Raw genomic sequence first — 27,930 nt, 5'->3', positions numbered from 1 at the left:
ATGCGTTTCCTGCCCAGCGCCCCGCTCATTTCAGAACAGCATTGAACTTTTGAGCCGGGGCAGGCCGGGACATGCCTTCAGGCTGTCATTACGACAGAGTACAATACACTCAGCTTTCATAGCAATCGATTTGCTCTGTTTCCACTGTAGAGGTTTGTGCAAACCTCTACAGCAATATATATATATGAATATATATTATGCTAAAGATGTGTTTGGAATGATTACAGATGTGGTTTTAAAAAGAAAGGGAGCTGAATATCGGATCTGAACATGTCGTGAAGAAGCAGCTTTAACATTTATGGTTTATTTCCCCCCTTGACAATCCGTTGCATTTCAAGGAACATTGGCGAACGCACTCCTCTGACTCTGGCAGTGACACAGACACATTGTTGAAGTGATTGGATTGCAGGAAGTGATCAAATTGGTTTGTTGTTGTTATCTTCGGTGCAGAGCCGGAGGCCAGCAGCCCAGCAACGAGGCAACAGCATCTGATAAAGACCGCAGCCGGAGGGGAAGCTGGGACAGCACATGTTACGCCTGTTCTCATGAATCCCGCTAATACAGTTACTGTTGCCACAAGCGGTTTGGAAAGTAATGAGCTAGATGACCCCTTTGTGACTCGGGGTCACATGGTGTTCTGCTACTCAGCTGGGAATTTGCTCTGAGGGGGAAGTTGTTTATTTTGTTGAAAGGTATGAAAATACAGCAGAGATATTTATATCTCCAAACTGATGCACAAAGATTAAGAGGCCTCAAGCAAACCTAGAGGACACACAATCACACATTTATGGTTCAGGTAGAGAGACGCTCAGAAGACGGCGAGATACTGTTTGTCACTAATGAAATGTTTGAAGAAAAAAAAAAACTTTTCTAGACTTTTTTTTTTTTTTTTTTAGCATGTTTTTATGCTTAAGACCATAATTTGCAAAGCAGTGCTGGTCTTAAAATGTGGTCCTAATTTGAGATATGATCAAATATGACCATATTCTGGACTTTTCATGATTTGTTTGGGGTCATTTTAAGTTGGTGTTGTACAAACTAACAGCTTTTAACTCCCAACAAATGATTTATTCATATGTTTCATGTCATCTAAATAAACAGCCACATTTCAACATTGACAAAAAAATTAATGACAAAGTATAAAATGTGTGGATACTGATTAGTAAAGGAGTAAAAGGTTACTCCCTCCTATCCAGAAAAGGACACATTAGTGTATTTATTTATTTTTTTGTGAATTGCCTCATAAGAAAATGGGTAGCTAAGGAATCTGAAGCACTCCACCCCAAAGCAATGCAAGAACCTCCAGTCCTGATGGTACCAGAGCTCTTGATGACCCTCTGGCTTGTTTCACATTCTACAAAAATCCGTTTTGCTCCTTTGCCGTTCGCAATTTTGATAATTTCATGCTAGGTTTTTCTGGGTGAGAATTTGTACCTTCTGCCAGAGGATATTTTGTACCATCAAATCAAATCCAACAAAAGGACATGTCATTCCTGCTTTGACAGGAGACAATTTAAAGTCATTTGTACACCATTTCCCCAAAAGGAAATGTGGTTGTTTGACTCCAGTAAATATTTACCAGGAAGAGGACACTTACTGCATGTTTTTCAAAACCACGGTAGTTTTCTGGGCCCATGAATACCCATGTGTTTAATCTGTATCTACAAGGGTAAAAACTGGTTATCAGGATTGATGTTTAGCTCTAAAAGCCCTTGAGGTACTAATAGCAAACTGACCCTGGACCATCCGAAACTAGAGTGATGGACACGTGGGATGCCAAAAGTCAGCCGTTCCTGTGTGCTAGAAGGCCTGACGGCACACAATAAACACCGGTAAAATGATGTCATACTGGGGGATTGGCTGACATTTTCTTAGCAGTTTTACGACAAAATGAATCTAAATTTGTTCATAGACATAAGGGTTTGTGAATGTATGGTTGTCTGTCCTGCATGTCTTTGCATTGGCCAGGTGATGTAATGATTAACCGGCCTGCAGTTCTGTGACATTGACCAGGAGTGTGTGAAATGGATGGATGGATGGGACAGAAGTGATTTCATTCTATGCTGTTGAAATCCAAATGAGTTGAACCCAAAACGTATGTAGTTTGGTTCTGTCTTGTGAAAACAAGTTAAATTTCATCTCCTGTGATGTCCAGAAAGCTTCTTGTTGACTGATTAAAATGCATGTTTGTACATTTCCATCTTTTACACCTTGCAGTTCAGACGTGAACATGTCATATTGCAGAAAAGTTAATTTTAGCATTTTCAGAGGAGACGTGGCTGCTGTGATGCTTCCCCTCTTCACTCACAGGTGAAACTGGAGAAATGTGACAAATGACTGCAGCCTGTCAGGAAGCATTACCTGGTTTTTATTGTTCTGATGTGGCAGCATTGAACTGATCGCTCTGATCTCCAGACTGTGCAGAAAAATCTTAGATGTTCAAATAATATTTGACTGAACAAACAAGAAGAAATCAAGTCGCCCTCTGATTGATACACAGAGATAATAATTCTGTCCTGAATCGTTTTCATGTTTTTCTAAATTTATCACAAAGGTAGGATGTTTAACAGCTGCTTACTCCCACAGGCACATAGATACTCAGGAGGTCGCAGTGTTTCTTTTATTTTCTTCACAGATTCCAAGAGGAAAAACTAGTTTTTAGGAATCCGTTTTTAAATTTCCTTTTAAAATTAGGATAATATGAGTTGTGACAACATCCTTTCGGAATAAAGTAGCATATTTAGTATATCATCTTTTTGATCACCAGCAAAAAGGACAATAAAATTTTTTTGCAACTTTAGTTTTTAATACTTTTTTGGCCTTTGAGTAAATTTTGGATACACGTGGCATAGACACACCTGGACAAAATTGTTGCTACGCCTGTTGATAACCAAACAAATCTTCAATTGTCACTGAAATAATTTGCAAATGACAACAGTAACGATTTATAGAAGATTTAAAGAAAATTAGCTGCTGAAAATCATACATTACTTTTGAAATTAATAACAAATTATTAATTCAGATTAATAATAATTAGCAGATTAAGAATAATAAAAAAAACTGATTAATAATTTAAAAAAACTAATGAAACAGGCACAAGTACCTTGAGAAAAGATTTTAAATAATTTGACAATAGGGACGTGTTAAACTAATGTGAGTCATCTAATTCACACTAAAAGCATCTTCAAGCTTGTAGTCAGTCATTCTGCTACCACACTGAACATGGAGCTCAGAAAACCAAGGAGGAGATCCAGGAGGCTAGAAAGAAAATTATAGACAGGCATATTAAAGGTAAAAGTCTATAAAACCGTCTCCAAGCAGCTTAATGCTGCAGTTTCACATATTATTCAGACGTTTAAGGGCTGTCACCAACCTGCCTGGTAATAGCAGGAAGATTGATGATAAAGAAGAGAAGGCTAATACAAACGGTAACCAAAGAGCACAGAACAAATAATTTAATGCTAAACCTGAAGATCAAGGTACATCAGTGTCAGGTCAAGCAGTTTGTCGTTTTTTCATCCAAAGTGGACATAATGGATGACGACCAAGGAGAATGCCACTGTTGAAAGATAATTATAAAAAAGCTATACTGGAATTTGCCCTGATTCGTATCGACAAGCCAGAAAGTTTCTGTGATGATGATCTGAAGCTGCTTAGCTGCGTCTGGCACAGAGTGTCTTGAATCTGTCCAGGGTCCAATGAAATCTCAAGACTGTGGAGGCACTCTGGAGAGAAATGTGCTGCCGAGTAGAGAGCTTGGTCTCAGTCTCAGGTCAGGGGGTCTTCCAACAGGATAATGACCCAAAATACAAAACTAAAAACACAAGAACATCAAAACATTGAATTATTCTGAATTGACCTTATATGAGACCTGATCTAAATCCTACTGGACATCTGAGACAACTGGAGCAGAGGGAGTGGGCCAACATGCCTGTGGACAGGTGCCTCAAAAAGTTGTGCAACAATATATTAAGTAACAGCCAGCATAATTTTTCTTCAAGCCTGTTTCATTAGTGATTTTTTGTAACACAGTGTCTAATTTTAATTAATTGATTTTCAGTAAATTACTACTTTTGTCAGTGTCGAGTTATTTCAGTGACCATTCTGAGCTTCATGGTCTTCAACAGAGACGTATCGTTAATTTCGTCTGTGTGTAAAACGAATCTCTACTGATACACGTTTCGCCTGTTTCTCAGTTTTGTTACCAAGGCTTTATCTAGATTTTGTGACCTTCAGTAGAGTTGCTGCTTTATGACAGAAATCTTCTTCGGTAGGATTCTCATTTCAGTCGAGATAAAGAACGGAAACATCCTCTCGGTGAAAGTGTGTGTAAAAGTGTGCACGTGTGTGTAAGTGTCCAGATCAGAGAACGACAGCCTGCCTTTGTCCCAGTCCAGATTCACTCTGATCCTGCGGAGCATCTTCTGTACTGGGAGTGCAGTGGGAGGAGCTGGCGGCGACCGTGCTTTGTATTCGCCTTCAAAGAACCCTATCACAAAAAGTCCGGACCGGGTCTCTTCTTTCCTCTGAACCGACCCCGCTAACACACCGAGGGTCCAGAACGAGCTGTCTCCAATGTCGACGTCCCAGCTGTGACTCCCTGAGTCGAAGGCCTTGGAACTGAGGACGGACGACCAACCGTCAAACCTCTCCGGGTTCTCAGGGAGGTCCTGCTTCTCTTCCAGCCTCAGGCCGGTCAGGTCCTTAGACAGTTTGACATCTCCGTCAGCAGTGTTTGGGTCCAGGACGAGAGGCGTGTAGGAGACGACGTCCCTCATGCTGCTCCAGATGCTGAAGGCCAGGTTGCCCCGGTGTTTGGCCTGGTCTATCAGAGCTCCTGAGGGCAGCCGTGGAACCTCCAGCAGGGGGCAGCGCTCCACTCTGTCCGCTGCTGCCCTGTAGCTGTAAAGAAAAGGGATGTCTTCTTCTCCCAGCTCCTCTTCTGTGTCTCTGATTATGTCCGAAAGTGCTGCCATCTCCCTGCTCAGTCTCTCTATTTTCCTCTTCATCATTCCACTCTTCTGCTCCTCTTCCTCCCTCAGTGCTGCCAGCCTGTCCTCTTCTTCCTCTTCTAGAAACCGTCGGAGCTTCTTGAACTGCTCCTTAATCCGCCGCGCCGTGTGCCTGGCCTGGAACTTAATATGTTCTGCCGTCCGATCAAACTCGTCTTTAGCTCTCTTCCCGAGCCTCAGCCTCTTCTTTATGGGTTCCAGATTTTCCTGCAGTTCCCTCCGTTTCCTCTGCGCCGCTTCCTCGATGGGCCTGATCCTGTGGTTGATGTGCCTCGCTGAGTCTCTGCAGATGTGACACACTGGCTGCTCGTGGTCCAGACAGAAGAGTTTGAGTTTCTCAGAGTGCAGACTGCACAGAGCCTCCTTTGATCTGTAAGCCATTTACTCTTTGACCGAAGCTGAAAACACAGCAGACAGACAGAGAGTCCAGTTAGTCATGGTCTCCTCCTCTCTGTTCATCCTAGAGACTTGAGTTGTGTTTCTGGTCAGACTCACCATCAGTGTTTGGAGTTTGAGCAGCTCGGAGCAGAAAAGTCGAACTTTTCCATTGTTTTCTCTCTCTCTTGCGTTTGGAGTCACTCAGAGGAATCTGACGGTGTGTCACTCTGGTCACAAAGTGCTTCCTGTTTGATTTCTGCTGGGCTGTTTTAAGGGTGGGTCTTAAACCTGTTTGTCCTGCTGATTCGTCTGTTGAAACCTGACATTTAACATCTTGTTTATCATCAACAATTTAACAAGCTTTCCGTTTTTACCTACATAGATGACCACCAGAGAATAAACATCGTCAGTTCTTGCATCCAAAATATTCCAGATGAAGTCTATCTATGTAGAGTTCACAGCCTTGGGATTTTTCCAGGTGTGTCAGAAAAGGGGCGGGGCTTAAACCAGCTAGACCTCATATTTTAAATACTGGCGTCCACATGTCACTGAGATTCATTTAATTAAATTGTTTTCGACATCTTGTAATGATTTAAGATCCAAATCTCTTTCATCGTGTAACCCTCCATAAATTGACTGTGGTGAAAACTGTATCCATACAGCAGCTTGTAAAAACTGAAAACCTCACAGCAGTTTTTCAGCTTCAAATATCACTTCATCCACTGCTGCTTTCAAATGCGCTTCAGTTTATTGAGTTTTTTTTTTTTTTCCCAGCAGTAATCCATCAAGTAGAAACCTGTACTTTGACAGGACCATTGAAACAACTTGATTCTTTTTTTTTCAGCTACTCTGTTATAAATTTGCTGCTGTGTTTGGGATCATTGTCCCGATGAAAACCCAGTTAATCATAACCCATTTGACAGTTTTTTTTTGTTTTTTTTTTACGGTGGAGCTCCTAGCCAGTTTGGGCAAAACAATTCCAAATCATTAGAGACTGTCAGTGATTTCCTTATGAAAAAAATTTGTCTAATTAGAATCAGACTTTTTTTTTTTTTTAGAGATTGAATTTATACTGACTTTTTATCCTGTGCAGTTATGTATCAAATGCCACATTTAAAATATCACCTGCAAAATATTTGCCTCCAAAAATTTATCTGCAAACTAGTCACAAATTGCTGTTACCTGGTTAGCGCAGCAGCATTTTATCCACTTGTTTTTCTGATCAATAAAATTCTAAACGTTTTGATTAAAATATTACACAAAAGTGAGAATGTCTGCTTTAGTAACAGAATAAGACATACAATTAGCCAACTATAAGGCTTCTCATAAAAACGCTGAATACAAAAACAATTAACATACAAAACAAATTTTTGCAAAATTAGGGAGCCTCATATTTCCTCATAAATCAGGAAATGAGACTCCATGTCTCAGTGTACTTGGAAAGGTCAAATTAAAAAAGAAAATCCAAATAAAATGCTGAGCCCTTGATCGAATGACTGAACACCAGTGAGTCAGCAGCTGAGCAGCCCGTTCCTCACAGAGACGGCAACACACACCAAGGGAGGACGACAGATAAGGAGCAGCAGAAATCAATAACCCCAGAATCGTGAAATCATAATCCTCCCTAGACTTATGAACTGCAACAGCTGCTTCATCAAGGTCATGGCTGATTTCTGTTTCCTTCTTGTATTTGTGATAACGGGATAAAAAGGCTTTTGGGGTTTCTTAAATCAGGAGTTGAATCATAAAAATCATAAAAATGTCCCACGCTGCTGAACAAAACAGAAAACTTTTATGTTTTATTTTCCCAAGACAACAAGACATAAAATTATGCAACTAAAAGGCTAATATAAGTAGCCTAAAATATACACATAGGGCTGATTTAAAAAAAATAAAATAATCTGTTGAAAAGCAACAACAAAGGAAATGATGAAATGTACGGAACAACATACAAGGCAAAATTTCCAAAATCCCTTTTTCACTTTTTATATATCTTAATATTTCAAATTTCTTACTTGAGAGCAAAACAAATCTGAAGTCAAATTATGTGAAAACCTTGAAAATAAAGCTGATCATGAGTCAGAAAAATATGAAAGGAGACATATAAAAAGTAGTTAGATTGTTGGAAAATTAGCATTTAAAACTCAACTACACATCTACAATTCTCTCTAAAATGTATGAGTAATAGCTCACCAGTCTTAACATCCTATCTACTTGGGTATAAATTTATTCTTTGCTTTAAATCTGATATGCAGCGAGGAAAGACAAAACTCTTCTTTTTTTTTTTTAGATTTGACACCCCTCTCATAAGCCTGAAGCCTTTTTGGAGTCGAGATGTTCTTCTCATTAAACATTATTTAAAATCACAGTTCGAATTTCATTAGCCGAGAACATCCTAACCCCTGGATATGCAACCTCACACAAGAGCGATAGGAGCACAGCACCACGGGGGAGAGCTATTCATCATACTTGCCCTCAGGAAACAAACAAGGAAATGGATCTAGGCTGTTGTTTAGCACTCTTCTCCTATATTTATCCCCCCCAGGTCATGAGACTGGAGCAGGCACGCTGGGGATAGAGATGATGGTCCATCCATGTGTGCTACGTCTACCCACAGAGCCAGAGGTAATCGCTGCTGGGAGGGGGGAAATTAGGTTAGCAAAACATGGAGCAATTGGCAATCAAAGCTTGAAAACGCACGCTCAGCAATGCACATTTGAGTGCCTTGAGTTTATTTTTAGAAACCTGAACAACATTCATAGATGAGGAAGTGAAATGTCCAAAGGCTTTTTAAAAATGTTTTATCATGGAAATATGGAAAAATATACAGTGATTCCAAGAGGGGGAAAAAAAAAGCAGTTCTTTGTTAATAATTATCACATTATGTAAAAACCTGCAGTGTTTGATTGAGACACTGTTGCATTCTGGGTGACCACTTTCCCCATTTCCATGCCTCACAAAGAGGATTAGTACCTTAAGCAAATATAAATATAATACAGATTTATTTAAGTTCTTTACTTACAAATAAATGTTTCTGATCATCGGATTTCAGCATCATCTAAAGAAAACCTGAGTAAATACAAAAGAAGGAACCCAGAAAATGTTAAGATTGCAGGTCTCAGTTAGGATTTGTTTTCATGATTCAATAACCAGAAAGAAACTTGGCACAAAAAAAGACAGCAACTGGAGACGGGTCAGTTTCTTTGGTTTTACCTTTTGGCCATTGTTCAACTTCTTTAGACGCCTTCATGTTATTTTGTTTAAACATTTCCTTTAATCCTTTCAGACAATCACATCTGCAATTATTATTTTCCAAATGTTGTCACAGGACATTTACTAATTTAAAAACTGTATCTTTAGCTTTTTTTTTTTTACAAAAACACAGAACCTACTTATTCTCTTTGTGTAATATGAAGATAAAGGAGTGTGCCAGCCATGTTGTAAAATACCAAGAGCCAACAAGGTCAAATTTATAAGGTTGGGGAATAAAAACATGAGCACAACCCCATATGTCAACCTGGTTGTGTGCTGCATAGTTATTCTTTGAAAATGAACAAAGCACATCTTCGTGCACATTTCCATGGCTAGTCTTGCTCCCTCCAAAGCCCTCATTAAACGCTGCTGTTTGAGATTTCTGCTTATAATACTTTGAACTGCTGCATCATTGTGAGGCTCCGATAGGACTCTCTCTCTCCCTCTGCATCTTTGTGCTCGCTCCTGCAGCCTCACTGCGTTCAGGTTCTTAGAACTGGCAGACCCTAGTAGATGGTATTCTGCTACATTCACTGCTTTTCTGCTTACAAAGAGAAGCTCCTCTTGCCTCTCAGTACACCGCAACGCCGAAGCACAGGCCGACAATATTTCCTCATTTATGAATAAAAGTCAAAACAAAGCGGGCCAAGCAGAGAGAACATGACAACTTCCCCCTGCCTCCCCATCCATCTACCTGTCTAAATTAGATGACTATAAGCAGATGAGGGTGGGACTGGTTCTGACTCATCCTTGTGAGCGCGGCTATTATCTGTGCAGCAACTCTACTTACTGTGCATATTCATCTTTGTGACCCAATTCGCTAACGGATTTTTGTTAGCTTTTGGCACGGATACGCCGAGCACCAAAACTTCACTGGAAGTGTTGGGGCTCGGCAAAAAGTGACATTTCTTCATTATTAACAATAAGGATTAGAAAGAACTTTATTAGGCGGCTTCACATACTCTTCGGTGAGCTGGTAACTCAACATGTGGGCTGCTGTGAGGCAGAATATGAGGAGCAGACGCAACATTAAAAGCCCCTGCTAAATGTTGTAGATGCCCCCTGCTTGTCAGATCATGAACATTGTCTTGGGGATTGTGACATTAGCAGCAACTCCTCCTCTTTGATGGTGAGCTTATTTCATTGAACCCATAAATGCTGTAAAGTTGATGTCTTTGTCCTTTGGAGTCCTAATAGAGAGGCAAGAAAAACATCTAGAAGAGTTCCAGCATGTGGTTTGTCACAATCATTGTATTAAACAGAGGGTACTCCGTTTAGGTCAAACCTAAAGTAGTATTTTAGCTTACCTTATCTGGAGCTGGGTGACAGGGGAGCCCTTGAAGAAGACCTGGTAGGCCAAGAAAGAGCCGAGACTAGAAAACTGAATAAAAATGATGACCTTGCAGTTGTTTTGTAAAACGTTTTGAAGACCATGTGTCGTAGTCATCCTCCCCCCCCACATTTAGAACTATGTACTCCTTTGTGTTAGTCTATCAAATCCCAACAGAATACAATGCAGTTTATGTTGTGATCTGATAAACAATAGTTCTGTGTTTTATTCTCCTTGCTGTGAGTTAGAGGTCATTACTGTTCAGGAAAGAAGCGCAACATAGATTGAGCATTTGAAAAGCAGTATTGATCGCATGCCTTTTGCAATCTGCTGCCTTCTTTCTCTCTGTCTGTCTGTGTGTGTGTGTGTGTGTGTGTGCATGTCTAATTACATAAGTGGAGTCAGGTGTTTTGGAGTTGGAGGATTGTCCCACCAGCTGCAGCCAATCAGTAATCAACAGTGCTTCAAACAAAACAGCCCTGCTGCATTCATTATGATCTGGGAGCATGAAATTGGTGGGAATGAAGATTTTCTCAGCTCTAAATAAAAGCACAACCTTTCCAGCAAACCTGACACCACTTGATGGGCAACTGAAGCAGCGAACATTTTGAGCCACTATGTTCTAGAAACGGCTCAACATCACTCAACGCCTCAGGAACACTGAGCTCTACTGGCAAAGTGTAAGACTCCAATCAAATTAGGCAGGTTAATTGGTGGACAGGAGGCGTTTAACACACTCACCTCCGTAGTGCAGAGTGAACTTCACTTTTGTCAAAAAGGCCTTTTTTGGTCCTAATACATCTTTGTTTTCATTACCATGTGGCATTTGGAAAATATTTGCTTTGAAAATGGTTTGATCCATGGAAAATACAGGATGTGTTTGGTGTAACGCTTTTGATTTAGTTTGCTGTAACTTGATGGTTTTTGTGGATCATTAAATAGACGCCTAATTAATGAATGTTTGAGACACTTCAGAGCGTGATTGCTTCTACCGTCAGTGTTTCATCTGTCAGTGGACTCACCAGGCTCAAGTCAACACGTGTTCAGTCCTTAGACTCACTGATTACATTATGATGATATTTATACAAGGAAACCTTTTTGTTGACCATTTGTCAGAAGAGACATAGTCTCTGATTTAGCCATTAGTATGGACATACCAATCGACTAAGTTATGAAAATTACCATAACCACTTACAGAGGACCCAACAGCTAATCATTTATAAAAAGTTGTGAGTTTGAGTCCAGTTTCCTTGCTTGCATCATGTAAATCTTCCTCTTGGCAAGGAACTTAACCCCAAACTCCCCACTGATCTGTGTTCTGGTGTACGATCATGCCTGCATTTAATGGTTGCTGTGTCTTTAGAAAAGTGATAAGTTCAGTTCCTTTACCATTTGTAAAGTGTTCTCAAGATATAGATCAACAAATGATTTACAGTAAGAAATTAAAGTAAAGAGTGTAAAAAGCAAACCTAAGACACAACAATATTTTGTGAAACCAAAACTGAAGTGAGTTTTGAGCTCCTTTTGAAAGAAATCACTGAGTCCACAGATTTAAAGCTAAGAGAGTTGCAGAGTCTCAGAGCAGTGAAAGCAAAAGTCTGGTAAGATGCTCTGATCACAGGCCTTCAGGGACCGGCTGCATCAGGATGAAAAGTCTTGTAATTTAGACTCGTGCTTGTCCATGTAAAGCCCTGAAAGTAAAAGCTAGGATAAAAGTGGGACTTGGAGAATTGAGAGCTAGCCGGTGGAAAAGCAGGGGACTGAATTGTGCTTTCAGAGAACGGCCTGTGAACAATCCGTGCCAGTTTTATTGAGAAAAATAAACAACTAAAATGAAACAAGGGGTTAAATGAGTGCATGGCTAACAATTTTACAAAATATAGTACAAGCTCAGGATTACTAACTTGGTCTCTTTGGTAGTAATCAAGCAAGTTAGACTAGTTAGGTCTCAAAGAGACTTGATCTCTAGAGAGACCAGGGCAGTCTTGTCTAAACTGCGCAAAATATTAGTATTTTACAGTGCTGTGCACCTGAGCTAATGCAAATTTATGTAGTCAAATTTTTATTTATTAAACCAGCAAAAGAGGTAATTTTTATGTAATATTTCAACAACTTCGGACAGAATGCCTAAATGATTTGTCTTTATTTTTGATTGTGCGGCAATAAAAAATTATTAGACATACAAATTGAGGTGGTGAATAAGTTTAAACTTTACTTAATGCCACTGAGTTCATTTTCTCATTGTATGTGGGTTTACATGACATTTGCATTTTGTTCACATGCATTTTGTTCAATGCATGTGAACAAAATGTGCATTTTGTTCACATTTTGGACACAAACTAATACTCTAAAAGCTACGGGAGTAAATAAAAAAAGACGTTTCGGCTCGCTTTGACTCTACATCCACAGACTTTTATCTTTACACCTGGTAGAGTTGGCAGGCGCCTGCCAACATGTGAGAGGCAGCAGCAGTGCCGTCATAAAAATAGCCACATTTCTATACATTTCAACTCCTTTGACATGTTTTTAATAGTTTATTTTTGTCTTCTGGGTTCGGTCCTGTCATCTCTTAGGAAGGGACTTGATTTTTACCTCTCTGTTCTCCGTCGGCTCCCCGTCGGTCCCATCTCGGTTGCTCTCCTTTCATGGGGATGTTCAAAGCCGTCGGTGGGACGCAGAGTGGAAGACATCATTTGAATTTCAAGGGGCTGACAGAACACATTGCTTCTATCAAGTGTAAAGGTCCTTTTGACAAGAAAGTGCCCTCGAAATTAATCATCTACATTGAGAGTTCTTTGCCGGCTGCCAGCAGGGCGAGCAGCCAAAGAGGTTGTTACAGAGAGCAGGGAGATATAGCCAGACTTCATTAAAAGAAATATACGGCCAGAACCCTCCCACAGCACGCCGATTCCAGGCCCCAAACTTGTTTTTACGAGGCAAGCAGCATGAGGTTAACCGGTCCCATTTGTGCTTCTTATTCACATCTGTCCATTTCTTCTGTTTAGCACAGAAAAAAAAAAGGTTCTTAAATTGTGTCATTGCCGATGCACCCTGGGGAGGTGTAAAATGATCCATGAAAACACAAAGCTGGAGCTTCTCCTTAGGCCCCGTTGATGAGACATACGGCATAGGATGAGCAGCAGACAGCCTCCAGTCATCAGCGCTACGGGCTAATTAGCCATCACTAATGTGTAGCAGCTTGATTTACGGGGCCTGTCCCTTTTATGTCTCCATGGAGACAATGTAATCTCTAAGGACCGGTGTAGGCCCACTAGATGATGCCATAAAAAAGCACTTATGGCCACTTAGTATACTGTCACCACTTGGAGGAGACCGTACAGGAGAGTATGTGTAGAACCATGGGATCAGGTATTTCAACATTACACATGCTTTCAGGTTTAAGTGTGCTGAAGCACAGGAATATCTTTGGAGCAAAAGGGATCATAAAACTACCAGTGCACCACGATCATCTACTACCGCAACAATCTTTTGGTTAAAGAGCCATTTTTCAACAATAAAGTCCCAAATCCATGGAGCAGTTTAATAGACTAGAACATTGAAAGTCCTTTCAAAAGGTAGCGCGCTATGATGTATTTGTGAAAACTGCATATTTGTATATATATATATATATTTTATTATTATTTTTTTTTTTAAATGCAGCATAGGGAGCTGAAATACTGCAGTATACTGCTACTTGACATGCTATTGGTTGGGGTAGATGTTTGGTTTACTATCACATATCATTTTTCTTGGCATTGATTGGCTGTACCCTGAAGATGAATAAGACTGTGGATGTTAGCTTCTGTGGTAGAACCAACATGGTTTCCATTATGAATATTAATGCATATTAATTCATATTAAGGCATATTAAACTATTAAAGGGGCAGTATTATATAAAATCAGCATTTTGAGTTTTACACCATTTTATAATGTTATTCTCTCATCAAAACCAAACTTGGAGTGTTGCCTTTATTCTTTCATGCATTTTTGAGAAATCCTTTAATCTCCATGGTAACTGTTTAGCTGTGTGAACCGCCTGGGTGGACCGATCGCCGCCTCAGAGAGGCTCTTAAAGAGACAGAGGTGTTTTGGTTTTAACACTACAGAGGCAGTCAGTGGTTCTGATTTCCCTTTTATAAAGTAAAAAATGTCTAAGGAGGGATTTGGTCTTGATTGTTGCCCGTTGTGTCAATGCAAAGAATGATGAATGCTCCAATGGCGTCCTAGGGTAAAGGGCTATTTCACTTTTTTGGGAGTATTTTTGCTTTTGCATAACGTTCAATGCAAAAGTGCTAAATTACAAAGTCAAATTTCTTAAGTCATATTTTATATATATGTAGCAATTTTTTTAGAAACTGAAGTTAACACAGTGTCTTGATGTGCTGTAAAATGGCACTATGTGCTTGAAAACGCATAATATAGCAGGATTTTTTTTCAGCGTTCATATTTCTGATAGTTTATTTTGTTGAAACCAATTGTAAATTTCCCCCCTATAAGTAAAAATACACTCGCATTAAAGAGGGTTTTTTAAAAAATATATTAATGTGAAATTGTGCTGCTTGAATTAAAGAAATTAATTTTATTCACATCTTTGTAGTAAAATAATTACTAATATTATAAATCTGTAAATAAGTATAAAATAAAATACTAATCAAAAAGAAATGAGAAAGTGTCCAGAGAATGATTTTAGTATTTAATTCTTTTGAACCATCTTAAAACTGTACTTATGGCACCCTGCTGTGAATTTCACAACCATCTTCAGCTGCAAGTAGTTCAGCTCTGTTTGCCAATGTGAAATATGAAGGTTATATTCAAAACTTTAGAGAATTTGAAGGTTGAAGTCTCAAAATCTGCTTAACATCCACATAATCCTGCTTTCTGACGTCTTGTTGGACATTTAGAAGCTACACTATCTGAGAAGCCTGTTTCCTTCAGTGCTTCTTTATTTATCTTTGCTTCCTGCCACTGTGAGCTCCTTTTACCAGCAGAACAAGTAAAAGGAGAGAAAAACACAGCAGCCGTTACTCACACACACACACGCACACACAAACACTCCCTGTACTCCTTATAAAAAGGAAGGAGTGTACGACAGGACAGAAAAAAGTGATTTGGTTGGGTCAGTAGCGGCCAGGACGCTGACAGAATGTCTCCTCTTTTACTTCTCTGACTGTCTCAGTGTCATTTTGTGAAATGTCTGCAGTGTAATCATTATTCTGCAAAAATAAAACCCGATCCTGCAGAGATTAGTGTGTTGAAATTCTGGCAACACATGTGATCTCTAATTTCATTTCTGTCATTTCATTGCTAATGCTTCATGTGCGACATCATCATTTATTCCCCCATAATAACCACTTGAGCTGCTTCCTCTGCTGCGTTTTATAAAACTAAAAAATGTTTTTGCCTTATTGGAGACGAATTTGCAACCCCTCCTGTTTTGGGAGGAAAAGCTCGTTTTTAATATTCTATCTCATGCAAGGCAACAACCAGCTTAATGTGGCACTTGTTATAAGAGAGCAGCGTTTGCTGTCTGCAGCTCCTGTTTTCCACCAGCAGCAGTCCAGGAGCCCCAGCTGAATATCAAGTGATTTTCAGAGATGCTGACAGGCCAGAGGCCAAAAAGCAACACAAGTAGTAGTTTGTCTTGTGCTCAGTCACAGTACAAAGAACTGCAGAAGCTCCAACCTAATCCAGAAACTGTTATGGCAAAGTCGTGAGCATCCGCTAAAATATCTGTAGTTTGGATGCAGCCGCATAAAAAAGAGAAAGAAAAAAAACTGTTTGATATCGGTCCATAATTCATCACTAAGAAAGAAAAAGCAGTTGGAAGCTGCAAAGGCAGATAAACAGATTTTTTTTTTTTTTTTTTTGGATCATACAAAACCTGAGAACAGATTGGAGTTATTTGCAAATAGCTAGTGCAAAACATATGCAGAAAGGTGTAAGAAAAATGTCAAAACCTCTCTGGATCAGCTACAGATTGTTCAAGATGCTTGTGAGAAGACTAAATCCTGTTAAACACATATTTCATTCTGTTGCCTTTCCAGCTGTACTGACTTGCTCTAACTTTCCGAAACCCTCCTAGTTTTGACTTTCAGAGCACATGAGCAACTTTGACATCCTCATGTCCTTATTAGATCCCAGAGGTCCTGTGATCAGAGCCCGCTGGCCCAGCTTCACGGTAGGCTGAAGACTAAAGGAAACAGAGCAACCGTTGCTCTGAGACTCTCCGAGCTTCAAATCTGTGAACTCTGATCTTTTTTATTTATTTTAAAGCAGTTCAAAACTCATCTCTGCAAGCTGGAATTTACATAATTTTCTCATGTACTGTAGATGCCTCCTGCTATTATATAAAGTACTTTGCCATTTTTATTTGAAAAGTTCTGTAGATATTACTTTTACTTACCTGCTTCCACTGTTCTATTTTGATTTTTTTTTCTTGCAAATTTGTAATTTCCGTGTCTTTTTGTCATTTACTGACCTTTCTTGAGTCTCATGGAAGAAAGAAATCCAACTCCCTTGTTTTTTCGTTTTAGTGTTTATTCCTTTAACGCTGAATTTTCAGCTAACGTGAACGTCTCTTCAGCTGAGAGAGACATGAACTGTATTTTGTGGAATAAGTTTTAATAAGGACATTCATTTACCTAATGTCTTGACGTTTTTGTTGCCTAACTACAGACTTATTCGAACGCCTCTAGAGCTGTACGTTTTAAGTGATAAATGATTTTGTAGCTACCTATTGAGTGATGTGTTTGTGTGTTTAAGATTATTACTGCTCAAAATATGTTTTTATAATGTTTAACTTATTTATTTTTATCTACCTAACTATTCAGGTATTTGTCTAGTTGGCTAAGTAGATGTTGAGCTAGATAGAAACCTACCTAGCTACCTGTGTAGCTTAGTAGCTTAGCTACCTACCTAGAAACCTATCTAGCTAGGTCAGTTGCTAGCCAGCTAGCTTGAATCTCTTGGAAGAAAGAAATCCAAGCTATCTAGCTATCACCTATCTAGTTCTAAATATGAGAAAATATGTTCCTGGATCTAAAATTTCACTCTGAGCTTCGTATGCTTTCCAAAAAAAAAAAAGATGTGCATGAAAAAGGAAAACAATGACTCAACATTGGAAAGAAAATGAAACTGTAAATTGATTAACCAGATATGCTCTGTTCTTGTCTAGTAAAAATGCACAAGAAGTAGATAAGTGGCTTTCATAAATTTTTTTTAGTGCAACTCAATGGAAGAAACACAATCAGTTCAAATGCAAATGTCTTTGATACTGAAGTGCAAAAAGAAAAAAAAGGAGCTGAAGCAGACTTAAATCTGGCATGCAGATTTATTCATTTATGCCATTTGGTTTGTGGATAATTGTATCCTTAAAAGTAGATAATGCAGCCGCATTGGTTGCCTCGAGATACGTTTGTGAGTAGAAAAAGACTGGAGTTTGGAAGCAGGGCTCGTGTCTCCAGGGAAGCAAAACGCCTCAGGTCGTAAGATAATGAAATGAAGAAATGGACTTAGCTTGTTGGCACCATTTTTGTTGGGGAATGTTGAGCTTATCATTCACAAAAAAATACATCTTAAAACATCCCAAAGATTGTAAAATTCTGCTGCTTTGAAAGTAAGAAACATTTAATTCCATATCCCAAAGACTTTGTAGACACATATCAGAGTTTGCTCGCGACTCTGCTAATCTAATTATGAATACTTTTATTGTGGGGAGCTAAAAGACAAAATGGATCTGGACAAAATTTTTGTGTAGAGGAACCATTTCCTCCAGATAAAAGACCTGCCTTACAGACATAAAATAGTTTTTGGAGTGATTATTATACATTTACATAGATAAACAATATAGAGTATAAGCTAAAATTAAACATTAAACAGAAATGTCTGTCTGTCTGTCTGTCTGTCTGTCTGTCTGTCTGTCTGTCTGTCTGTCTGTCTGTCTGTCTGTCTGTCAGTCAGTCAGAACTGGTATCATCCCATTAGCATGCTGGGAAACGAGATTATTCCAAAATGTTTATCTTCTTTAGTTGCTAACAGTTTAGAAGCTAACAGTTTGTTAGCTTCATTTTTTCAACCTGAAGATTTCTGACGTTGCCAATTTGAGGCAACAAAAATTACTTTAGAGGGCAATTAATCTAGTGCAAGCATTGATCCATACTAGCCTTACTTTGGATGTTACTGCTAAGCTAAAGGCTAGCCTGAATTCAGGGCTTTGCATAATCAATTGGAAATAAATAAAATAAAATACAGGGTAAAATAATGTGTTGAAATGCTATGTGTCATGCTCCTCTTTCTGATTGGCTGCCAGTCAAATCCATCAAGCTGCTTTGCTCTTCAAGCTAGCGTAGCATAGCCTGCTAAAGTCAGAAGGCATGAGGCAGCATTTATGCTTAACAAATGTAACAATTATAGAATAGAGAATAACAGTTGATGCTTCCTTATTTATTTTGTAACATTATTTGTGGGTTTACAAGTAGGGGTTTCCACCCTGATGCTAATGGGGGAGCCATGAAATAGAAAAGTTTGGGAACCTCGAAAGGAGAAAAGCCGAAAGTCTTTACTGAATTCCTTCCTGATGACCTTTCTGGAAGAAAAAAATGACTGAATCTGAAACAAAAATCATAAGGAAATGAATGAGACTCCAAGAAGCTTTTGGGATATTCAGACAAAATAATCAGGAATAAAAGTCGAACCATTTACACATACTACTTTCTGTTACACTAGATAAAAAATAGTTTGTAACTTAAATTGTACAACTTCACAATTAATGCACACAAGCTGACATGTATAACATCCTTATTTTAACATGATTATGACTGGTGATCAACTGCAATATTTTGACATTGATTTGGGGTTGATTTCTACTCACTAGGATTATTTCCACTCATTAGGATTTATTGAGGGAAAACTGGGTTTTCTTTGCAGGTGTTGCGTTAAAGGTGGCTGAATGATGCGAAATAATTTAGAAAATCCAGCATCCATCGTCTTCCGCTTCATAACTTTGCACCGCTATGATTCAATCCACACATCAACGCTAGTAGTTGGCAAAAATGGTGAAAACAATAAGGTGGCAGATATATTAGTCAGAATGGTGTGAACTTTTATAAAACCACTTCATTTTATAAAACCAGAAAAATTAGATTCCCCCCCCCCACATCCAGACTGATTACCCAGTACTTAACCTCCCATAATTAGTTTTCCTTGGACACGCTGTATCTCTCCACAGCCACCTGTAGTCATGATGCCATTTGCGTTTCTCACACCCATTACTCGTGTGACCGCGGCGAGGTTCTTCCTGGACACACTCGGCACCTGTGGCAGCTCAGATAGTGTGACAAAAGGTGTCAAACCTGCAGGCGCTGAAAATGAGACGTCTTTAAACGTTACTCAGAGGATGAGCGGTGCAGGGGGCGACTCTGTTGTCAACAGCTGTGTTAAAGCTCATCAGCTGTTCCGTATAGTTTCTAACCTACTTTTAATGAAAGAAAAAAAGAAAAATCAAACAATAGTTCCTCTCCTGGGGTGAAATCTGACTTTGACTCTGGAGTTGGACGCATGGTCAGCAGCTACTTTCTGTCCTTCCCCCAGGTCAGTGACACTGATACTATTGATTATCTCTGAGTTGGAGTAGCGGAGCTCTGTGCTGATGTAACAGCTATCAGCTCCCAGCCTTCATTTTGTCCACTGAGATCACGCATCGCCATCCAGTACGAAACGTCTCTTTGACCTGGATAGAGTGAGAACGAGATCCATACAGAGTGTCCGTGCACCTTAAAAAGTCTGAAATTCACATATCTAAAATTAGGGTTTAAAATGTCTTAAAAAGAATTGTCGGCCTTAAATACGTTAATCATGAGGGGAAAAGAAAACGGCTGAAAACGTTGAATCATCATCTCCAGACATTCGAATGAAACAAACCGCCAAATTAGTAACCAATATCATTTTAAACCAAAATATCATTTGATTTAAAATGATATTCTAAATGCTGAGCATATACAAATAATTTTGAAAATTCTCGTTTTCTTAAAGCTTAATCTGATTCAGTATTGATTTAATGGACAACAAGATGAGAAAAGCTTGTATCTTTTAGTATAAAGCATGCAAATCCTGTATCTGGTTTCAGATGACCTGGTTGTTCCGGACGATATAAATTTAAAATTAGATGGTATTTTTTCATATTTGCCCCCGTTAATCCAATACACCCAAGTATTAAACTAATGCATTTGATGTTTTTTGTACATTATATTCCACACTTAAATGCTGTGCAGAAGAAAATAAATCCATCTCAAGGTTGTGATGACAAACCATTTTTTTGTTTTTTTTTCTCTGACAGAGTAGTTTCTTCAACCAATACAGTTATGGCAGCAAAAATAAATATGATGGTGAAACATTTCCATCTTGTTTTTATTGATCAGTCAGGTGTTGGGACTGGAGGAGCCAGACTCATGCAGGGGACGGTGGTGACAAGTGGAGCCTGATTAGATTGAGGCGTTTCGGATGCCATGCAGACTTTAAGCCCTCCAGCTACAGGCGGATACAGAAGAGCCTCTTTGTGTGTGTGTGGGTGGGTGTGTGTGTGTGGGTGGGTGTGTGTGTGTGGGGGGGTGTGTGTGTGTGTGTGTGTGTGCGTGTGTGCGTGTGTGTGTGTGTGTGCGTGTGCGTGTGTGTGGGGGGGGGGCGCTTTCATGAGTGGGACTTGAGCCGCTGGAAAATTAGACTTGGATAATTATGCTGAACGGGTCAGTGATAGCAACATTTGGAGGTCTGTCCTAAAAGAAAATGGCTGAGCAGCTTGTTAGCAATTTGAATAAAATGTTTGTTTTAAAACTTGTGTAATCAGGAGAACCTTTTTTTCCCTTATGCTTATTGTTACAGTAGCACTAAGACCAGCCTCCTAGCTCTGATTGGTTGTTACATACTGCAGCTTTAGCTATAAAAGGTGAAATGTCCGTTAGCTATAAATAAACTGCCAACCTTAAAATTGCTTAGCGACGGTTAGCTAGTCGCAGTATTCCTGTAAATCATTCATATCTTCTCCGTAGCTCTGTAAGCGTTTCTTTTTGTTTTTTTATATATATATAACATTTCTCCTGAGTACCCAAAATGTTGACAAAGACTTCTTCATTGCAACAGGAAACTACTTCAAAATAAAGAGTCTTCAACCTGGATATAGTGTGCCAAGCTCTATGTATTCACCTCAGCATTTTGGTTTTTAACAATGGCTCATACTTAATAATAACTCAAACTACGACATCAATTTTATGGCCGTTTTTAAAGCCAACGTTATTTGATGACAAATATTGCAGCGTTTCAGTATTCACCACATCATCCAGTGATATAACTAGCTTGAACAACAGCTCACATCCTTGAGTTTCCTTCTCTTCGTTCGGTTTGCCTCAGCACGGTAACTTGTCGCTCTGCTCTTCTTTCCCACACACACTTTTTGTGGCACACAGAACGCCGGGCAAACTTGTAGCTCTGAACGTCACAGTGGCAGGACGCCCTCGTTTATCCAGCCGCCCCCCCAGCTGAGGGGCTACGCCTACATGTACAGTCAGTGCAAAAGAAAATGTCTTTTTTTTTTCCCGCATGGGAATCTCTTAACATAAAATGACAAATGCGTTGTCAGCGTCTGTGCAGGGAATACCGAAAATTATGGTGCTGTCAAAAAAAGTTATGTACAGCAGCAGTTAAAGAAATATATGAATCGGAAGGATGAGCTTGAATCCCAAATAAGTGTCTTGGAGAAAAGCTGAGGGTCGTCGTTAATCATGGCAGATTGGTGGGGGGTTGTAATCAGAATATACAGGAAGTTTTGTTAATGGACTCAGATTTACCGCTTTGAATAATAACTGAGCTTGTTGATGCCTTTTCCTGAATAATCAAAAGTATTCAAACATGGTTTAACAACGTCCTTCCTCTGTATTCAGTTACCGTCGAAGCTTATATAAAACGCACATTATCTTGGTCATTTTGGTGATTGCGCCAATCAGTGTCCTTGTTTTTATCTCCAAAGAGCTGTATTTTAGTCCAATCAGACTTCTGTTATTATCGTTTATCATCAATTTTCCAGCTAAAAAAAAAAAAAAGTAGGATAAAGCTGCTGGATTTCATATGATAGACTAACACAAAGTAGCTCATCTTGTAAAGATTTTTGCTTCTTATAGCATCTTCTATGATGGTCAAGAAACCCTTTCTTGCTGGGGTCCTGTCTGCTCTCTGTGGCTTTAGAAAACTAAAAGTGGCACTTGCTCATAGTTTTCTTCCAACAATGGATTTTCTCTTCCTCTTCTTAAAGAGATTTAAGCAAATCTGTACTTTGCCAGACCTGCATAGCGCACAAATGTTAGCAATGACAGATATCCTGTCGACAGATTCTCCCAACAAACTTTATCCTTTACCTTCCTGGTGTGTTTCTTAAAATGATTCATTTGGATAATAATACGTGTTAGAAGTTATGCTTTATCATAAAAACATTAACCTACTTTTTGAAGTAGGTTTTGTAAAGTAGTTATAAGTAGTCAGTACTTTACCTGTAGTTGACAGAACCCAGCAATGTTTCTAAGGCTACCTCCTGGACTGAAGCCGCCATGATGTTTGCAGTGTTGCCGATTAATTGACTGTTGGTGCAACTTCCTGTGAGACAGAGGAAGTAGCAAAAAGTGTCAGCTACCTGAGGAGGGCTTTTTTGTTTTGCTCGAATGTTGACGTTTCATCACTGCATTACCTCTGATTCGGTCCAAGAAGCCATGCTGTCAAAGATCTTATTGCTGCTGTGTTGCTATCAAATGGGGTGGCAGTGTGCCCCCATCTGTTTCAGGTAAAGGTTACCTCCATTGGTGTTGTGAGGCAGAATTAATACCCCATCACTGGGAGCGAAATCGTTTTGCACACGTCAGAGCAAACAAGGCAGAGAGACCTCAGAGAAACGTTCATTCGAATTATGAACTGCAACTGTTTCCAACATCATTTTTCACCGTGATTGTTTTTGGCTTTTCCTGGAACGACGTAAAGGTTAATTGTGTAATTAGCTGTTGCTGCCTTTGCCTGTTGGTGGCGATAACAAATTCTGAAATGCTGCGCAAGAAAATGTTGGCACCTATGAGTATTGTGTATTGATTTGTTTGAACTATACAACATGTTATTATATTATTCCCTCATCAGAAACATTCCTGGAGTGATACTTTGATTCTTTCATGCATGCTTAGGACGTTGTTTACTCTCCCATGGCAACCATTCAGCTGTGCAAAATGAGGCACTGCTCCTCTTGACTTGCAGTTTGAAAGCTTCCCAGCTTCCACATCACAGAGTCGCCACCACTCCTTCAAACTAGCCAGCAGCAATTAGCAAACAGAGGCCCAATGTCAAGGCGTTAAATTATAACAACTGAAGGTAACATGGTTACTTGATGAAGGCAAATGCATAATTTCCATTTTTCTGGGGTTGTCTTTGATTTTCTAGAGCAAATTTACATAAATAATCAGTCACCCCCACCTTTTTAACGTCCCATATCTCAACGACTTTCCATCTGTGTCAGAAACAGAGGTGTCTTTGTGACATTTCCCCCCAACATCTCCTCCTCCTCCATTCATCATGTTTTGCCTACGGGAATTTCAGGGTTCCTTGACACGTGTTGAAGAGTTTCGAGGCATCCCTCTGGAGGCTGGAGTTATGAGGATTAGAACGGTTTTCCCAGCCATGGGAGGAAAAAAAGGTCAAACATAGCGACTCAAACAGGTCGCATATTATCTTCCATTGAGTCTTAAGGTCACAGTCTCATAGCAAGGGGTCAAGGTGAAAGGCTGCCAGCCGGCGGCCTCATGAATATGGATGACAGATGCTCCATCTGCTTGGCTCCAGAATGCAAATGGACAAGCTGATTCCGCTGCTTTTTGTTTCTTGTTGCCTTCAGAGGGGCAGACCTCGCAGACCTTAGATGGTATCAGTTCCACTTGTCGGTCGCAGAAGGAAGATTTATGTTAAGTCCCGACAGAAACGTAGGAGGCCGCTTCACAAAACGCCAAAGCCCGTGAGCTCTCCACCCGAGCGAACTCTGGTGATATTCAGACGGCTTTACCGTCACTTCTGGATCGGTTCTACTCCGTTACATAACGTACATGTTCCTGTGTTCGGTTGGCGCAGCGTTGATGAGTACATTTACTAACAGCTCAAGGAAGAAAATCATCCCCTTGAATCTCAATGCTTTCATCTCACTGGCATAGTTTAGCTCTTTAATCTCCAAAAAGCATAAATACGAAGAAATGAAATTCCCTGAACGACTTCACAATCTTCATAAGTACAAGCTTTAATGTATCAGGGTTGTGTGTAACAGACAAACACAAAGTGGTACATAACTGTTATGTGGAACGTTTCAATTGTTGAGTTGAGTTTGTGTTTTTATGATGTAAAGCACTTTGAATTGCCTTGTTGTTGATATGTGCGGGCCAGACAGAGTTTCTGGACGGACAGAGACTCACTAACAAAGCATCGACTCACAGGTCAATATGAACTCCTTTCTAACTTTCAGATTCTTTTTATTTCTTTTTTACCCCAAGGAAACGTTGAAATGAAAATTAGGTTTCCTTTTCCTTCCACTTCACCATTAAGCATTACTTTGTTTTCGTCTATCGCATAAAATCCATAAGGTTTTTGAAATGGTGTTAAAACTTCTATTTAAACTAGTTAGAGATTAAATTATTGTCTTCATATGTTGCAACGTAACGTCACATAAGCAAAGTTCCTGCCCTCCAGAGGCAACTGCTTTTCGATGATGACTGAAATAACGTGCTAAATCTTAAATGTATGGGTGATGTATACAAGAGAAAGGGATCCAGTGCTTTGCTGCTAATTATCAATGCTACAACTATATAAGGATTCAAATGTATCTGGAATAGTTTGAAAGCTGCATAACTTTCTAAGTGAAGACGGCAGGTGAAATGTGAGGCTGCTGCTTGGTTGGAGCTTAAAAGCCCAGAGACTGAAAAGTCAGTCACCAGGATGTGGAAGCTTAGCAGAGACTCAATCCTCTTTTGCAAATGTCTCTTTAAAAAAAAAAAAAAGCCCCATTTCACCCTGTAGGAGCGATCGCTGCATCTGTGTTTGAGATTTCAGTGACTCCACAGCAGTAGGAAGTAGGAGAAGCAGTAGGAATGTACAATCCTCTACTTTTCTCTTGCAGACAACAGAACAACACAGAACTGAGCAATCTTGTTGGTTTTCCCCTCAGATGCAGCACCAGAGCAAATCTTTTTGTTCTTCTTGTGCTGCCAGGTTTTGCAGTGTGGACCTGTTGATAGTAAAGTAGTGGGATAATTGGGAATCAACGTAATTTGAATTTATGTTATGACAAAAGTGTGTGCAGGAGGAAAAAAATAAAGAATGAAGGCAACAAAACTGAATGCAGAAGATAAATGGTGATGAGTTATAAGCAGAATTTTCACATCCTGAGATCGTCACATTTGCTCCTTCAAGCTGTCGTCCTCATCAGATTTTCCACAAGAGTTTGATACGTTCACTTGGCTTTAGTTGGTCTGATGTAGTCTGTGATCCCTCAGTGGGTCCAGTTGTTGAGTCTGATATCCAAAACCTATCAGACATGAAACAGAAACCTACTGAAACTCGTCTTTTCAAAACTACGTTCTCAGCTGCTTTTAGATCTTTAGGAAGTCTCAACAGTGAGGGACCTAATAAATGAAAGGTCAGTTTTAACAAAGAACAGCAGATGCAGGTGTAACCTAGAAGATTTGCAGCTAGAATGTGTTGGGGTTCCAAAAATGTTTAAGATGCTGATGGTTTTCTTTTCACTTCACAGTAGCTGTTTCCACCGACCTTAAATTTGCACAAATCGGCAAAACATGTTTTGTTTTGTTTTGTTTTTTTAAACGTTTTTGCGCTAGGATGAAGTGGGTTTTCGGCTGTATTGAAATTAAGAGTATTTTGCAATTTTTACAAGTTACATTTATTGCATCAAACGAGCCATGTGATCAACAACCGGAAGTTGCTAGTGGCTGAACAGATGAAGACAGGAAGTGGTAGGAGGATGACGATACGGAATGATTTTAATCACGCAAACAAACTTATTCCTATGTGATTTTAATTGTTTCTTGTTTAATCAAAACGCTGCAATTGCGAAAAGTAGCTGCTTTATTATTGACCATATAATTACTCAATTTGATATTTCCAAAACAAAAATGATATAACATATTAAAAACAATTTGTAACATACGTTCTGATAAACGCATAAGATAGTTGGACCACGTCTCCTTTTGAGGAGGAACTCATTTCCAGCAGGCCGGATGTTATGTACCCGTCCTTCCAGCTTCTTCCCCTCCGGTGCTAAAATTACCTTGGCGCTCTCAGACTGCTGGAGCCTCATTATGAATCTAAAAGGCGATTCCCCCGCAGTGTGGGTCAGGAAACATATCAGTCCATTCACACATCAGCTTCTCCTCCTGCTTCCTCCCGGCAGGTGCTCGTCGATCACAGGAGGACTTCCCCCTGCAGGACCGAGTACAAAGTGGGTGAAGCGGCGGTGAGGGCACGGGCAGATTATCCGCTAGCTCTCCGTCCGCCTTTGAAGTCGTCTCCCAACTTTCCTTCGTCTTGATTTTTTTTTTTTTACTTCTCCTAAAATCCTCACATCTGAGTTGAACGGTTGACCTCTCTCTCTCTTTCTCTCTCTCGAAGCTTGACGTGTGTCTCCACCGAGACCTCGGGATTGGTTGCCAGGCAGATTTGATTAATATTTAAACGGTGTTTTGTGCATGTTGTGGTGCAAATTCACTCCTGTTGGTGGGCGCTCTCTCTCTCTTTCTCTCTCTCTCTCGGGACGAAACCGCTGGAGACTTTTCTCAGCCGTTGTCACGCCGAGCTGACAAGAGTACAGAGAAACTCACTTTACTGTGCATTTGCTCATTCGTTCTCTGAACCTTCACTCGACTTGAAACGGACTCAGAAATGAACCTCCTGGTTATGTTGTACTTTTCTCTCAAATTAATATTTTCTGTGGGGTTTTTAAGTGGGCGGTATGCCTTAAAGCTGCAGTAGAATTTATTTAAAAAGAAATACTTTTCACATATTTACTAAAATGATCATTATGTCGTGACAGTATAAGACAAATTATCATGAAAAAAATGAAAGGCCTCTTCCTTCTCGCAGTGCAGAAATACACCACGCAGTCAGAAACCACCAATCAGAGCCAGGGGAGGGTCTTAACGCTTCCAATCACTCTCGTTCTCACCCCCTACCCCTTTCTGTCTGCTTCACTACAGCCAATTCACCACAACATAGCCTGCCATGAATTCTAATACTAGTTAGCTCAGCCACAGATGACGGTGGATCAACGGTTTTCCTGGAACGGTAAGTTGATTCTCCTCCATTGGAATGTTGAACAGCATCCAGGAGGATGATTGACAGCGCTAAGACCCGCCTCCTGACTCTGATTGATTGTTTTTAGGTCAGTAGCAGCACAGGGAGGATGTGGAGGAGTTCAATCTTTTCACAGATCATCCGTCTCATACTGTCCTGTCACGACATGGTGGCAGTTTTAACAAATATGTAAAAAAAAATACAATTTTTATCTTTACTTTAGCTTTAACGCTGTGCTGTGAGTGAAGACAGTGAGAGAAGAAGTGTCTGAGTAATGAAACACCTCTCAAATCTGTTACATGCTGAAAAGCTCAGCTACATGGGGAGAAAAGGAGGAGGGGGGGTAAAAAACGGGACAAAAAAAGAGCAAGTGAGAAACTAAATCTGTGTGAAACTGCCAGATCTGCCTGGTAACAATCTTCAGTTTAGCAACAATCAGCCGAGGAGAAGCTCAGCCGCTCCTGCTGACCTTTTCAATCCGCACTGTCAAAGTGAACGGAAGATGCTGCCGTCTCTGCAGGCAGAGAGTCGTAAACAGACTGCAAGTCATATATAATACTGGAGTATATATATATATATATATATATATAT

The 27,930-nt window shown here is 39.8% G+C and overlaps 1 protein-coding gene and 1 long non-coding RNA gene across 2 annotated transcripts in view; one reads left to right on the top strand and one right to left on the bottom strand.

Annotated features, from left to right (window-relative positions):
• Positions 1-27,930, top strand: part of LOC108166309 (uncharacterized) — a 34,778-nt gene that overhangs the window by 4,568 nt on the left and 2,280 nt on the right. The window contains exon 3 of the long non-coding RNA XR_001776633.1: positions 7,936-8,015. This is a non-coding gene — a long non-coding RNA (uncharacterized LOC108166309). The remainder of the gene's footprint in view (positions 1-7,935; positions 8,016-27,930) is intronic.
• LOC103465519 (tripartite motif-containing protein 35) lies at positions 3,063-6,059 on the bottom strand. Its single transcript, XM_008410457.2, has 2 exons — positions 5,508-6,059; positions 3,063-5,410 (listed from the first exon to the last, which is right to left on the bottom strand). The coding sequence occupies exon 2, from the start codon at positions 5,391-5,393 to the stop codon at positions 4,233-4,235; it is 1,161 nt and encodes a 386-aa protein (XP_008408679.1). The 5' UTR covers positions 5,394-5,410; positions 5,508-6,059; the 3' UTR covers positions 3,063-4,232.

The sequence above is a fragment of the Poecilia reticulata genome, linkage group LG5, assembly GCF_000633615.1.
Source record: "Poecilia reticulata strain Guanapo linkage group LG5, Guppy_female_1.0+MT, whole genome shotgun sequence".
Lineage (NCBI taxonomy): Eukaryota > Metazoa > Chordata > Actinopteri > Cyprinodontiformes > Poeciliidae > Poecilia > Poecilia reticulata.
The sequence above is the reverse complement of the archived record's forward strand: the minus strand, read 5'-3'. Positions and strand labels throughout refer to the sequence as shown.

Excerpts from the sequence above, each read along its gene's own strand:
- LOC103465519 (XM_008410457.2), bottom strand. The coding sequence starts at position 5,393 with ATGGCTTACAGATCAAAGGAGGCTCTGTGCAGTCTGCACTCTGAGAAA.